This window comes from Lupinus angustifolius, chromosome LG03 (assembly GCF_001865875.1).
Source record: "Lupinus angustifolius cultivar Tanjil chromosome LG03, LupAngTanjil_v1.0, whole genome shotgun sequence".
NCBI classification, from domain to species: Eukaryota; Viridiplantae; Streptophyta; class Magnoliopsida; order Fabales; family Fabaceae; genus Lupinus; species Lupinus angustifolius.
Window position 1 is genome coordinate 9495502 of NC_032011.1, and position 15285 is coordinate 9510786.

At 33.1% G+C, this 15285-nt stretch overlaps 2 protein-coding genes across 2 annotated transcripts; both read left to right on the forward strand.

Moving 5' to 3' along the window:
• On the forward strand, nucleotides 818-2907 carry LOC109343330 (xyloglucan endotransglucosylase/hydrolase 2-like). The gene is made up of 3 exons (XM_019581572.1): nucleotides 818-1286; nucleotides 1979-2172; nucleotides 2414-2907. The coding sequence occupies exons 1-3, from the start codon at nucleotides 1017-1019 to the stop codon at nucleotides 2805-2807; spliced, it is 858 nt and encodes a 285-aa protein (XP_019437117.1). The 5' UTR covers nucleotides 818-1016; the 3' UTR covers nucleotides 2808-2907.
• LOC109343331 (xyloglucan endotransglucosylase/hydrolase 2-like) lies at nucleotides 11703-13793 on the forward strand. Its single transcript, XM_019581573.1, has 3 exons — nucleotides 11703-12172; nucleotides 12865-13058; nucleotides 13300-13793. Exons 1-3 carry the CDS (start codon nucleotides 11903-11905, stop codon nucleotides 13691-13693), a joined length of 858 nt encoding a protein of 285 aa, XP_019437118.1. The 5' UTR covers nucleotides 11703-11902; the 3' UTR covers nucleotides 13694-13793.

The window sequence follows — 15285 nt, forward strand, 5'->3', positions numbered from 1 at the left end:
ATATTTCCACACCTTAAACTTTTCTTTCAAATTTTTTAAATTTACTCTAATTCTAAGTTTGTGAGTTTTTACCTTCTTTACACTTTTATCATACATTCGATAATAAATCTGAGTTTTTAGTTGGGAAAATGATGTGTTATACTAATACTGATAATAGTGGATTATCTTTGGGTCGCTGTTGAAAAAGAGAAATTTTTTATTCAGTATGTAATGATTTGGTCATTAGCTTGGATTGAGTAGATCAATGTAAGTTATCGTGTTATTCTTCTATCATTTAATTCTTTATTGCTTTTAGGTTATAAATTAGTCTGGGTTTTGTATCTCAAAAAGTTAAAGGTTTTAACTTCTCTAAACTGCTTTAATAATTTGCTACTAAATTGATTAATAACTGTTGTATGTATCCTCTCAAGCCTCAAGGTTTAGGTTTTCGCATTTTTTCACTTCAAATAAATATATAAACTTCAGCGTTTCCGTGGTTGAGCTGAGAGCCTGAGAGCATTACCCAAATAACATTGATATAACTAAGTAGTATAAAGTGATCAAAATCATCTAATTATTAATAATTGTAACTAGAAATTGATTAGTCCTAGTTGAAGTTTTTCCTTTCATGCATTTAAAAATAAAATAAAACAGTTACGAAAAGAAGACAGCTTTTCTTACATATCGTATCTCTCCATGTTTAGGATTTCTATATTAAGTAATTATCCATTTTGAGCTTTGACTTTTACCAAATGTCAAATTTCCAGAGACAGCCAGGTAGAGTTCCAAAAAAAGCTAACCAATTCTCCTCCCATCCCTATCATCTCCTTTAAAAACTTCTAGAATACAAAATGTTGACTTGCAGTTTTTAAAACTGCAATTGCGACAATAATATTGCGGTTAAAGGATTTTTCACAACTGTATTTGAAAGCTACATTGATACTAATAAACTGCATTTTTTCATAAATGTCGCAATTATGTTCTATATGAAAAATATAGTTTAAATAGTTAATACAGATCCATCATAAAAACTGAAAATGGCTACCTCTAGTTCCCTTTTTCTTCTGCTTTCTCTCTTTTTATCGTTCAAAACATTTGCATGGGGTGGAAATTTCAACAAAGATTTCGACCTTCTCTTTGGAGATGATAGGGTTGACATAAAAGAAGAAGGAAAAAGCATGTCCCTGACATTGGACAAATATTCTGGATCAGGCATCATATCTAAGAATGAGTATTTGTTTGGACGATTTGACATGCAAATCAAGCTAGTACCAGGGAACAGTGCAGGAACGGTCACTGCATATTATGTATGTCTTGTTCCAAAATATATTGAAGGATATATATAAAATATAATGATCTCCTCCTACTTTTTCATATCATTTTTTATAAATGATATATAAATTTGCATTTTTTATATCATTATAGGGAGAGCAGACAAAGTTCCATCTTTAATTTATTTCATTATTGAATATTGATCTCTGATGCTTACCCTCAGTATTTATCCATACCAACAAGGTATTGATTTAATAGTGTTAGGTTTGTTAGATTTTTAGAAAAATCAAAAGGTCAGTAATTAAATTTTTGGCAGCGAAACTTATTGGAAGCCACAACCATACATCAAAAAAAAATTTAGTTTCTTATCTATAAAAACTTGATTTGCCATTATTGTATTGAGCACTTGTGAACTAGGAGTGGGACAATGAACATGACTGGACAACACGTCTCACGTATCATCACTTTCCATTTTTTTCCCCTATGTTTCCTTGAATATTGTTATTCAGTCCTCTTACCCTTAGAATTTCCTTAAGTAACTTTACATCAAAACTTTGTTTACAACGAATTTTAAATTTAATAAATTAAAAGTTCTTTGAAAAAACTAAAAAAATTGTATTTATATTAGTGCCTGATAAATATTTTTAGGACACTGGTTTACAAAACTTTATACCATATATTTATTGTCTCCCTGTGCTAAAATTATTGGATGAATCATTGTGTGCAGCTAAGCTCTCAAGGATCAAACCATGATGAAATTGATATAGAGTTCTTGGGAAACTTGTCTGGCGATCCATATCTGCTCTCTACCAATGTATATGCAAATGGTAATGGGGGTCGTGAGATGCAATACTATCTTTGGTTTGATCCCACAGAGGATTACCATATCTATTCCATTGATTGGAACTCCCGACGCATAATGTAAGTAAAGAAAACATATATATGCAATTGTTAGTATACAGTCATAAATCATACCTACCATGCATCTAATCCATTGTTCTTCACATTACATTTAAATGTTCATGATTATTGTCCTATTAATAATAATGTAAAAGCAACATAATATATTCTAAAAATGCTTAACTAAGCTGCATTAGTATTATGCAACTATTCAAAATGATGTATATATGATTTGAGCTTTATCTATTTTTTGTGTTTGTAGAATTTTGGTGGACAATATTCCCATCCGAGTGATGCGTAATAGGCAAGACATTGGTGTTCCATTCCCTACAAAACAACCCATGAGGATTTACACAACACTGTGGAATGGAGATTCTTGGGCAACAAGATGGGGGAAAGTGAAGCTCGATTTGTCGAATGCTCCATTCGTAGCAGGCTTCAAAAATTTTAACGCCAATGCTTGCATTGCAAAGACAGGAGAAGATTGCAAGGTTTTCAATGGTGGTCAAAATAAAGGTCTTGATAGCGAAAGCAAGCAAAAATGGAAAGTTGTCCTATCAAAATGGGTAGTTTATGATTATTGTCGCGATTTCAGACGTTATGCTCACGGTCTTCCATACGAATGCCGCAAAGATAATGTATTACCAGTCGTATAGATGTTTTAATTATACTACCCCATTAATATTTTGTTAATGGGTAAACCATGTGGTAGGATGATAATATGATATATCTCAAATATCATTAATATTCTGTTAATGGGTAAACCATGCACTAGGATGATAATATGAAATACCACAAAGCATTTCTACCTTATATGATTGATCAATTAATGACATGGAAGGTCGTTATTCTATTCAATGGAATGAATTAAACGTATGGCTTAACTCATTTTGATAGATATATATGTCCAGGGAAATTGTTCTGTAAGATTTGTTTTATATGTTTATATAAATAAGAAATTTTAAATATCTTTTTTGCTCTATCACGCTTTCTCTTTTCAATGTCATCGCCAGCTAAGTCACATGGTCAAATTAATCACGAACCTGTATATTAGTTGAATATAAAAGTTCACTATATATTTTGAATATAAAAGTTCACTATCACCCTTTCTCTTTTGCAAATGAACTTATTATTGTAGGAAAGAGTAAGGATCATCTCCATTATGGAGAGGCAAGTGTCACACAATAATACACAAAAAAAAAACAATATGTAATAACACTTTTATCTTTTTGTTTACCATGAAATCACATTTTTGTCATTGAAAATATGAGTAAAATCAATCACTTGTCTCTCCATTAATAGAGATGATCCTTATTCAGGAGGAAGAGAGGTATTCTTGTAAGACAAGTTCGACACTTGCTTTATTCAAAGTACATGCATGGTCTATTTTAGGGTTTGTTTGGGAGTTGGATTTTGGAGGAGAAGCAAGGGAAAGGAAACGCTTTTGAGCCATGAAATACACTTATGAGATAACTCCCAAGTGTTCCCTTTCTCTTCCTTCCCCTCCAAAATTCAACTCCCAAACAAGCCCTTAAGGTACAATAACTTTAGACTTGCTTCTAGGATCTTCCTCGCTCTATTCGTCATTAAGGTTTGATGATCAGGAAATCCCTTCAAGTCTCTTCTACCTCAAAGAGACATTCCTTCACTAGACATGTCAAGGTTCAGAGTTGTCGTCATTTATTATCGGCCAATGAGTATAGGGTATGTGTTTGTCCTAGATGTGCTAGGAGATTGGTTAATTGGCAAGTGCCTCACACTTCGCCGTGAGGAGAGTGTCCGAGTATACACTTGGGTCTCCTTCTCACTGCCTGCATGCGAGGATTCTAATGATGGCGAGGACACCCTCGCCCAGGGGAAGACAACCAGATTATCCCTTTCGTTGAGATACTCCGAATCTCCAATTGGACCTAGTATTGAAAGGCTTTTCTTGATTTAGAAGAAGTTTTGTTTCGGTTTCAAAGTTTCAACAAACACATTTTAAAATTTTTTTTACTATATTAACTCTTAAATCTTTTTCAAGATTCAATTATAGTATAGTATAGGGTTTTGTCGATCCACGGAGATTCTTAGAAAGTTTTGACATACATTAGTTTTAGATCATAAACAAGAAAGGACATAAGTTGGTTGGTTTGTTTACAAGAAAAATAGTTTTATGCATGAAAGGTAAAAATACAAATTTACAATTCAAGAGAAGAATAATTGGTTTGGAACATATAGATATAAAGTTTCTCAACTTTTTTAGTGACAACATGATAAGTTTATGCAAGCTATTTTAGTGTGATTTAATCCTCCCTACATAATCCTTCATTGGTTAGCCTTTTATTGCAATAAGTTTGTCACATCTTATTTCGGCTTCCCCAATCCTTGATAGCCTTGAAAAGAAGTTGCTTAGTTCAAATGCTTTGAAATGACAAATGTTCTATTCCACCATTGTGGCCTTAGAACATTTGTTATTTCATCCAACAACAAAAATTTTGGATATTTGAAAAACATATTTTAGGTTATCATTCTAAATTAAGCATTAAGAGTAGATGGAATGAAACACTAAATTAAAAACACATAACTTACATAACAAATCAGAATTAATACAAAGATTAAGAAATGTTACACCATAGTCCAAAATCGTAAGTGATTAGCCTTCCATCAATGATGCTTTAAACTCCAAGTGTTGATACAAGAACATGCTCCAAGATCACACTTTTCCAACTCATATTCCCTCCGAATTTCATAAGGCAAAGTAAATTATGTAGACTACTTTAAAGTGAAGAACAGGCATTGAATTCTTGCATCTACTTCTTGATTTCATTGAGAAATTTGTAAGGAAAATCTGTTTTCTGAAAAGAGTGTGAATCAGTTTTGGAAAACCTAATGCATTAAATTTCATTTATAATTAGGTTCTTCTAGATTTTCTACTTTGTGTTTAGATTGAGTTTTCAATTCTTAAATCCGAGTAGTAAGTACTGAAGTCAACTCATTACATTTCGTTTTAATAAGGAAGTTGATCTCTTTGTGAATTGTTTCACTACGAGAGAGATCTTGATCATCTTCTCAAAGGCTAAGAGATCTTAGTTTGAGCGACACCGAGGTTGGGGCCGATTGTGAAAGGATAGCAGATCCTAGTAGGCGATTTAGTTATGTCAAACCTAGGTTGTCAAGCTCAATAGGAGCTAAGTAAGGATCGTCTTAGTTTTTCTGGTTTTTGTAATTGGAAGTGTGTTTGTAAAATTACAATTACATTAGTGGAAGAAAAATCTCTCAGGATCAGAAAAGGAGCCCTAGAAGTAGTTTGCAGAGGACCACAAACGAACCACGATAAAATTCCTTCTACACCTCTTTCTAATCCTTAATCTCTTTACTTTCCGTCTTTACTTTTGTTGATTAATTGTGTTAATAATGAGTTGCATGATATAATCTACTTACTGTCTTTCTGTAATCTCATTAATCAATTAATTGTGTAAAGAATCAGTAATTGGTAAGTTGTTGTGTAAGAAACCAAAGAATCAAGTTGTGTAAGTGTTAGGATAATCGATTATCCACAAGCATAATCGATTAAGCCTGAGCATTGTTTAATCGATTAAGTCGAAGCATTATCGAGTAACTGCAACCTATTTTTTTTGTTTTGTGCAAATATAGGAAAAGCAGAACAAGTGATCTGCGACACCTATTCAACCCCCCCCCCCTTCTAGGTGTATTTTGACCTGCTGATACCCAACACTTTCTAGGCCGCCTAGCACGCTGGTCAGGCGGTTTGGCATACCCAAGCTAGTGGGTCAGCAGCTTGTCCCATCTTGGCCAGCTACATTGGGTAGCCTATTGTGGGCTATGTTACATGCATGTTGACACCTCCTACTTGGTTGTTCAGAACATATGCCATGCATGAGGTCATGTGCTTGGCCTTCAAGTAAAGAAGAGGAAATTTGCTTGATGAGTTGGCTGACCTGCTTGGGCGCCTGGCCTACTGTGCATCACACTTGGCTTCCTGGTTCCATCATAGTGAAGGAACCTACCTTTCTTCAAGCTGAAGCAACCTTTGTTCCATGATTCTAGAGTTGATTTTAGTTGGTTACTTGGCACTTTTGGCATTATTTCTTCAAGTCTAGGTAAGCTTTTGAGTTGTGCTTTTGTTTGCTTACCTAGCTTAGGTTTCCTCAAGGTAAGGAAAGGTACTTTTCTTGAAACCTAAGTCATCTTTTTGGTGACAAGCTAAGCACACAGTACGCCATGCTTAGGTTGCTTGTTATGAGCATTTCTTTTTTAGCTTTTGGCTTGTATTTGGCATGAACGTTTGGCTATCTTTTGTATTTATTTTTATTGATTCAATTTCCTACAAAATTCGAGGAAAACTTAGACAAGAGGTGATCAAAAGTTATATTATTTAAACACAAAAATTTTATCTAAAAAGTGTTGAATTAAGTTGGTTTTCACATTTTTGCATAGGATAAGTGCCATGAAAAGTGTAAGAAAATTAGGTATTTTTGGCACTTATTAGTGCTTGGTATCAATCAAAATCCAAAGAGTCACATCTAACTGTCGTAAAAAGGATAATGAAATATTTTAAAGGCACCCTTAACGTAGGAATGTGGTATCCAAAAGGAAATCTATGTGACTTGGTGGGATACTCGGATTCAGATTTTGTTGGATGCAAAACTGAGAGGAAAACTACAAGTGGTACTTCTCATATCTTTGGAAATGTCTAGTCTCATGGTCTTGTAAGAAGCAAGGCTATGTTGCTCTAAGTACTATAGAGGCAGAATACATAGCAGGAAGTAGTTGTTCTGCCCAACTATTATGGCTCAAGTAATAATTACGAGATTATGGATTGGACTTAGGATTCATTCCCTTGAGATGTGATAATACTAGTGTTATAAATCTCACAAAGAATTCAGTTATGCAATTCTGAACCACACATTTTTATATAAGGCATCACTAAACATTTTTATATAATCCAAAAAAAAGATGTACTCTAGGAATTTGTTGATATTCTTAATCAATTAGCTGATATTTTCATTAAACCTTTGGCTAAAGAATCCTTTTATAAGATTAGATGTGAATTAGGCATTTTTCATGAAGCTTATTTGTCTTAAACATGTTTATGAATTATTATGTGTGCTTCATTATATGAATACTATGCCTACATGTGCTTCAATATGCTTAAAAATGCAAAAAAAAATCGTTTTTGAACAGTCAGTAACCGATTACAATATATGTGTAACCGATTAATAATTTGGGCAAAAAGTTTGAGTAACCGATTACTCTGGAGTCGTAATCGATTACACTATCGAAAAGTTTGAGAACTGGGCAATTGTACTTGATGTAACTGATTACCCTAAATCGAGTAATCGATTACACTACATGCTATATAAGGCTTTTTCCCTTTTTTTCAACTCAATCTTCTCCATTATCAAACCTCCAAAACCGTGTAACCCCACTCTATCTTTTTCTCGAAAAACTTCATTTCTTAATCGTTTTGGGTGATATTTTGGTCCATTCCTATCACATTTTGAATTCTAAACACTTTGCAACCTTCATTTTTGTGTTTAGTGGCCAAAATCAAAAACCCCCAAAACTCATCTTCTCAAAATCTAGTTTTTTTTCTAAAAACATCATTTTCATGGTATCTTCCTCCAAAACCAAGAAGCCTCGCACCAATACTTCAACCAGAGTTAATACATTGAATTTGACGCGACTTCTAGCAAACAAGGAACAACGAAAGGTCTTTAAGAATAATTTCCATCAAAGACCCATCTTTGCTCCAAAATATGGTATGTTATAGACTTTTGAGAATGATGGTTTTCTATTCCCCACCCTCTTTCAGCAACAAAAACTTTTTGATTTCTACGGGATGCACTATGCTTACTACCCTAAACTGAGAAGAGTATTTAAATGCAAACTTTCTTTTAGAAAAAATAAGATATTTTCATATATCACAGGCAAAGACATTACCATAGACTTTAGATCCTTGAGTTCTATTTATAGTAACTTACACTTTACAGGGATGATAGTAGAATCAAGATTCTAAAGTGAATTAGAAGGGTATAACAAACACGATTTCTACCAGTCTATGTGTAGATTTTCCAAAAGGGAATTAGAATTGCATAAATAAAAGGTTGTCGGTGACTCGGTCAAAAATCACAATATCCTATCTGCGAGTAATTTAAACCTAGACGATTGTTTGATTCATTATTTTATGAGTTATGTTATAATTCTGAAATTTTCAAACCATTTGCAAATTAGCGATATGAAGTTACAACTAATGTATGCTATTATGCATAATGTTCAAATTAACTTGACACATATGATAATGAGGCAAATGTGGACCTTTATTGATGGTTTTCGACCCTTGCCTTATGCAATCATCATCACTACCATATTAGAGCATTTTGGTGTAACTTCTGTTGGAGAGTCTAAATTTCCACTTGATGCTCGACAGAATAAAATTGATGTGGATGTTGTCCAAAAAATGAGTTTCTTTAGAGACACTACAGACATGATCTACAAGCATTGCAAAGATACTTAGGGCACTCCTTCGAAAAACCCTTCTTCCGATCCTTGCCTTATGCAAATTAACTTGACACATATGATAATGAGGCAAATGTGGACCTTTATGGATGATTTTCGACCCTTGTCTTATGCAATCATCATCACTGCCATATTAGAGAATTTTGGTGTATCTTCTGTTGGAGAGTCTAAATTTCCACTTGATGCTCGACAGAATAAAATTGATGTGGATGTTGTCCAAAAAATGAGTTTCTTTAGAGACACTGCAGACATGATCTACAAGCATTTCAAAGATACTTAGGGCACTCCTTTGGAAAACCCTTCTTCCGATCCGCCTACTCGAACCGAATCATCCTCCTCAGATTCATTTCCTTCCAACCAGATGATCATGAAGGAGGTCTCTTCTCTTTGGGGCTACATTTCTACCAGGATGGATGCTCTTGATGCTTCAAACAGATAAGTCCAAGAAGAGCTTCATAGACTTTCCAAACTGTTTGAATTACATGGATTTCAAAGCTGAGCAGCCTACACTGGGTTCGTAGAGTAGTGGTCTAGGATTAGTTTATGTGTTGATGTTAATGTTTTAACTTGTTGTATTTGTATTTTTTTATGGTTATTACAATCTGAACATGGTTTATGTGTTTTTTTGTTTGAACATGTGGATTTTCTATAATATTTCCTTAATTATATATTAAATGCTATGGTATTTACAAAGTTTTATCCATCTTATATAGCATTATCAATTTTTATGCATGAGCAATTACATTATGACCTTGGCTTTGTATAAAGTCATACCTATATATTGTTACCCTTTATATATATATATATGTGTGTGTGTGTGTGTGTGTGTGTGTGAAGAAGATCTTGCTCTTGACCTTGGCATGGTTTTGATGAAGATGCCAAGATCTCAAAAAAGTCTTCAATAAGTATTTCTATCCTTACACTCATAATATATACTAGTAGCAACGCTCAAAAGAATTAAAACTATTTTCAAAAGAATTGAGTAAGTCTTGATAGAATTTCAATAATGCTAAGTAATGAGTTACTTGACCTGAGTAACATGTTACTAGGTCTGGGTAACAGGTTACCTGAACTATGTGGCAGTCAGTAACAGGTTACTAGAACTACGGAACAAATTACCTGACTGAGAAAATTGTTACAAAGCATAACTAACATTGAGTAACCGATTATTACAGAGTATTAGTCGATTACCACTTGGGATAGAAACTTTTGGCAATCGATTACACATCATGACAATCAATTACCCAAAGCTATAGGAAACCATATTTTCAAATTCAATTTAACAATTTCATCCAAAGTGAATGGTTTTCATTACAATCATGTCCCCTCTCCATGGAAGGTTACTTTGGCTGATTTGAAGCCTATTTAAAGGATTGAGATATGCAATTTATAACAACAATTCTCACACAATCATACACAAAATTCTCTAAACATAGTGAAACAATTTTCTGCACTATTTTGCAACTTTGTTCTCAAACTTTTAGATTTTTTGTAGTTATAGCTTTATCCAAACTTGTAAAGGCAATCCTGCCATTGATACATTCTTTGTCTTGTTGTAAAATTTTCATCAAAAGGGTGTGTTGAGAAAGAAAAAGAGTTCAGTTGCAAAGGTTGATTTCCTAAAATGCAAAAAGGGTCAAATAAATACTTTCTTTAATACAAGCATGAAAAATAGTTCATGAGCATTCATTTCTTTTCCCTAACTCAAGTAATGGTTGCATAATGTGGCTCTTGCTCCTAAATAAATAAACACAAAAACTAATATTTTTCTACTCAAGAACTACGTAGTCTTGATTCTCTATTACTCATAGGGATACATAGGAGAAAAATGAAAATATTGTCAGACGCAAAAAAATAAATAAATAAACTTTTACCATTTCAATAATTAATTAAATAACCAACAAATTCTAGGGTATTAGAGAATCCATGAAAGTAAAGATATTGTTTAAAATGTGCATACGAGGTACTAATAACTTTTCTAGTCCGTAACTGACCCTCAAATCCAAATACCAATATATTCCTAAAACTCAGCTTAAAAAAAATTCTACATTTTAACTTCAAAAAATGTAGTAACAACTCTATTCAGTAAGATAACACATGCTCAACCGAAATCGCAGTGCGACGCATGTGAATTATGTTGTGCCTAAGGATGGTGGATAAGTGACCTTACGTGTAAACTAAGAAGGAAAATGTAAAGGCTTAGGTCATTTTGAATATTTCCACACCTTAAACTTTTCTTTCAAATTTTTTAAATTTACTCTAATTCTAAGTTTGTGAGTTTTTACCTTCTTTACACTTTTATCATACATTCGATAATAAATCTGAGTTTTTAGTTGGGAAAATGATGTGTTATACTAATACTGATAATAGTGGATTATCTTTGGGTCGCTGTTGAAAAAGAGAAATTTTTTATTCAGTATGTAATGATTTGGTCATTAGCTTGGATTGAGTAGATCAATGTAAGTTATCGTGTTATTCTTCTATCATTTAATTCTTTATTGCTTTTAGGTTATAAATTAGTCTGGGTTTTGTATCTCAAAAAGTTAAAGGTTTTAACTTCTCTAAACTGCTTTAATAATTTGCTACTAAATTGATTAATAACTGTTGTATGTATCCTCTCAAGCCTCAAGGTTTAGGTTTTCGCATTTTTTCACTTCAAATAAATATATAAACTTCAGCGTTTCCGTGGTTGAGCTGAGAGCCTGAGAGCATTACCCAAATAACATTGATATAACTAAGTAGTATAAAGTGATCAAAATCATCTAATTATTAATAATTGTAACTAGAAATTGATTAGTCCTAGTTGAAGTTTTTCCTTTCATGCATTTAAAAATAAAATAAAACAGTTACGAAAAGAAGACAGCTTTTCTTACATATCGTATCTCTCCATGTTTAGGATTTCTATATTAAGTAATTATCCATTTTGAGCTTTGACTTTTACCAAATGTCAAATTTCCAGAGACAGCCAGGTAGAGTTCCAAAAAAAGCTAACCAATTCTCCTCCCATCCCTATCATCTCCTTTAAAAACTTCTAGAATACAAAATGTTGACTTGCAGTTTTTAAAACTGCAATTGCGACAATAATATTGCGGTTAAAGGATTTTTCACAACTGTATTTGAAAGCTACATTGATACTAATAAACTGCATTTTTTCATAAATGTCGCAATTATGTTCTATATGAAAAATATAGTTTAAATAGTTAATACAGATCCATCATAAAAACTGAAAATGGCTACCTCTAGTTCCCTTTTTCTTCTGCTTTCTCTCTTTTTATCGTTCAAAACATTTGCATGGGGTGGAAATTTCAACAAAGATTTCGACCTTCTCTTTGGAGATGATAGGGTTGACATAAAAGAAGAAGGAAAAAGCATGTCCCTGACATTGGACAAATATTCTGGATCAGGCATCATATCTAAGAATGAGTATTTGTTTGGACGATTTGACATGCAAATCAAGCTAGTACCAGGGAACAGTGCAGGAACGGTCACTGCATATTATGTATGTCTTGTTCCAAAATATATTGAAGGATATATATAAAATATAATGATCTCCTCCTACTTTTTCATATCATTTTTTATAAATGATATATAAATTTGCATTTTTTATATCATTATAGGGAGAGCAGACAAAGTTCCATCTTTAATTTATTTCATTATTGAATATTGATCTCTGATGCTTACCCTCAGTATTTATCCATACCAACAAGGTATTGATTTAATAGTGTTAGGTTTGTTAGATTTTTAGAAAAATCAAAAGGTCAGTAATTAAATTTTTGGCAGCGAAACTTATTGGAAGCCACAACCATACATCAAAAAAAAATTTAGTTTCTTATCTATAAAAACTTGATTTGCCATTATTGTATTGAGCACTTGTGAACTAGGAGTGGGACAATGAACATGACTGGACAACACGTCTCACGTATCATCACTTTCCATTTTTTTCCCCTATGTTTCCTTGAATATTGTTATTCAGTCCTCTTACCCTTAGAATTTCCTTAAGTAACTTTACATCAAAACTTTGTTTACAACGAATTTTAAATTTAATAAATTAAAAGTTCTTTGAAAAAACTAAAAAAATTGTATTTATATTAGTGCCTGATAAATATTTTTAGGACACTGGTTTACAAAACTTTATACCATATATTTATTGTCTCCCTGTGCTAAAATTATTGGATGAATCATTGTGTGCAGCTAAGCTCTCAAGGATCAAACCATGATGAAATTGATATAGAGTTCTTGGGAAACTTGTCTGGCGATCCATATCTGCTCTCTACCAATGTATATGCAAATGGTAATGGGGGTCGTGAGATGCAATACTATCTTTGGTTTGATCCCACAGAGGATTACCATATCTATTCCATTGATTGGAACTCCCGACGCATAATGTAAGTAAAGAAAACATATATATGCAATTGTTAGTATACAGTCATAAATCATACCTACCATGCATCTAATCCATTGTTCTTCACATTACATTTAAATGTTCATGATTATTGTCCTATTAATAATAATGTAAAAGCAACATAATATATTCTAAAAATGCTTAACTAAGCTGCATTAGTATTATGCAACTATTCAAAATGATGTATATATGATTTGAGCTTTATCTATTTTTTGTGTTTGTAGAATTTTGGTGGACAATATTCCCATCCGAGTGATGCGTAATAGGCAAGACATTGGTGTTCCATTCCCTACAAAACAACCCATGAGGATTTACACAACACTGTGGAATGGAGATTCTTGGGCAACAAGATGGGGGAAAGTGAAGCTCGATTTGTCGAATGCTCCATTCGTAGCAGGCTTCAAAAATTTTAACGCCAATGCTTGCATTGCAAAGACAGGAGAAGATTGCAAGGTTTTCAATGGTGGTCAAAATAAAGGTCTTGATAGCGAAAGCAAGCAAAAATGGAAAGTTGTCCTATCAAAATGGGTAGTTTATGATTATTGTCGCGATTTCAGACGTTATGCTCACGGTCTTCCATACGAATGCCGCAAAGATAATGTATTACCAGTCGTATAGATGTTTTAATTATACTACCCCATTAATATTTTGTTAATGGGTAAACCATGTGGTAGGATGATAATATGATATATCTCAAATATCATTAATATTCTGTTAATGGGTAAACCATGCACTAGGATGATAATATGAAATACCACAAAGCATTTCTACCTTATATGATTGATCAATTAATGACATGGAAGGTCGTTATTCTATTCAATGGAATGAATTAAACGTATGGCTTAACTCATTTTGATAGATATATATGTCCAGGGAAATTGTTCTGTAAGATTTGTTTTATATGTTTATATAAATAAGAAATTTTAAATATCTTTTTTGCTCTATCACGCTTTCTCTTTTCAATGTCATCGCCAGCTAAGTCACATGGTCAAATTAATCACGAACCTGTATATTAGTTGAATATAAAAGTTCACTATATATTTTGAATATAAAAGTTCACTATCACCCTTTCTCTTTTGCAAATGAACTTATTATTGTAGGAAAGAGTAAGGATCATCTCCATTATGGAGAGGCAAGTGTCACACAATAATACACAAAAAAAAAACAATATGTAATAACACTTTTATCTTTTTGTTTACCATGAAATCACATTTTTGTCATTGAAAATATGAGTAAAATCAATCACTTGTCTCTCCATTAATAGAGATGATCCTTATTCAGGAGGAAGAGAGGTATTCTTGTAAGACAAGTTCGACACTTGCTTTATTCAAAGTACATGCATGGTCTATTTTAGGGTTTGTTTGGGAGTTGGATTTTGGAGGAGAAGCAAGGGAAAGGAAACGCTTTTGAGCCATGAAATACACTTATGAGATAACTCCCAAGTGTTCCCTTTCTCTTCCTTCCCCTCCAAAATTCAACTCCCAAACAAGCCCTTAAGGTACAATAACTTTAGACTTGCTTCTAGGATCTTCCTCGCTCTATTCGTCATTAAGGTTTGATGATCAGGAAATCCCTTCAAGTCTCTTCTACCTCAAAGAGACATTCCTTCACTAGACATGTCAAGGTTCAGAGTTGTCGTCATTTATTATCGGCCAATGAGTATAGGGTATGTGTTTGTCCTAGATGTGCTAGGAGATTGGTTAATTGGCAAGTGCCTCACACTTCGCCGTGAGGAGAGTGTCCGAGTATACACTTGGGTCTCCTTCTCACTGCCTGCATGCGAGGATTCTAATGATGGCGAGGACACCCTCGCCCAGGGGAAGACAACCAGATTATCCCTTTCGTTGAGATACTCCGAATCTCCAATTGGACCTAGTATTGAAAGGCTTTTCTTGATTTAGAAGAAGTTTTGTTTCGGTTTCAAAGTTTCAACAAACACATTTTAAAATTTTTTTTACTATATTAACTCTTAAATCTTTTTCAAGATTCAATTATAGTATAGTATAGGGTTTTGTCGATCCACGGAGATTCTTAGAAAGTTTTGACATACATTAGTTTTAGATCATAAACAAGAAAGGACATAAGTTGGTTGGTTTGTTTACAAGAAAAATAGTTTTATGCATGAAAGGTAAAAATACAAATTTACAATTCAAGAGAAGAATAATTGGTTTGGAACATATAGATATAAAGTTTCTCAACTTTTTTAGTGA

What these genes read in the sequence shown, in the direction of transcription:
- LOC109343330 (XM_019581572.1), top strand. Translation starts at nt 1,017, where the DNA reads ATGGCTACCTCTAGTTCCCTTTTTCTTCTGCTTTCTCTCTTTTTATCG. An exon ending in GAACGGTCACTGCATATTAT is followed by an intron (nt 1,287 to 1,978) that starts GTATGTCTTGTT and finishes CATTGTGTGCAG; the next exon opens with CTAAGCTCTCAAGGATCAAA. An exon ending in TGGAACTCCCGACGCATAAT is followed by an intron (nt 2,173 to 2,413) that starts GTAAGTAAAGAA and finishes TTGTGTTTGTAG; the next exon opens with AATTTTGGTGGACAATATTC.
- LOC109343331 (XM_019581573.1), top strand. Translation starts at nt 11,903, where the DNA reads ATGGCTACCTCTAGTTCCCTTTTTCTTCTGCTTTCTCTCTTTTTATCG. An exon ending in GAACGGTCACTGCATATTAT is followed by an intron (nt 12,173 to 12,864) that starts GTATGTCTTGTT and finishes CATTGTGTGCAG; the next exon opens with CTAAGCTCTCAAGGATCAAA. An exon ending in TGGAACTCCCGACGCATAAT is followed by an intron (nt 13,059 to 13,299) that starts GTAAGTAAAGAA and finishes TTGTGTTTGTAG; the next exon opens with AATTTTGGTGGACAATATTC.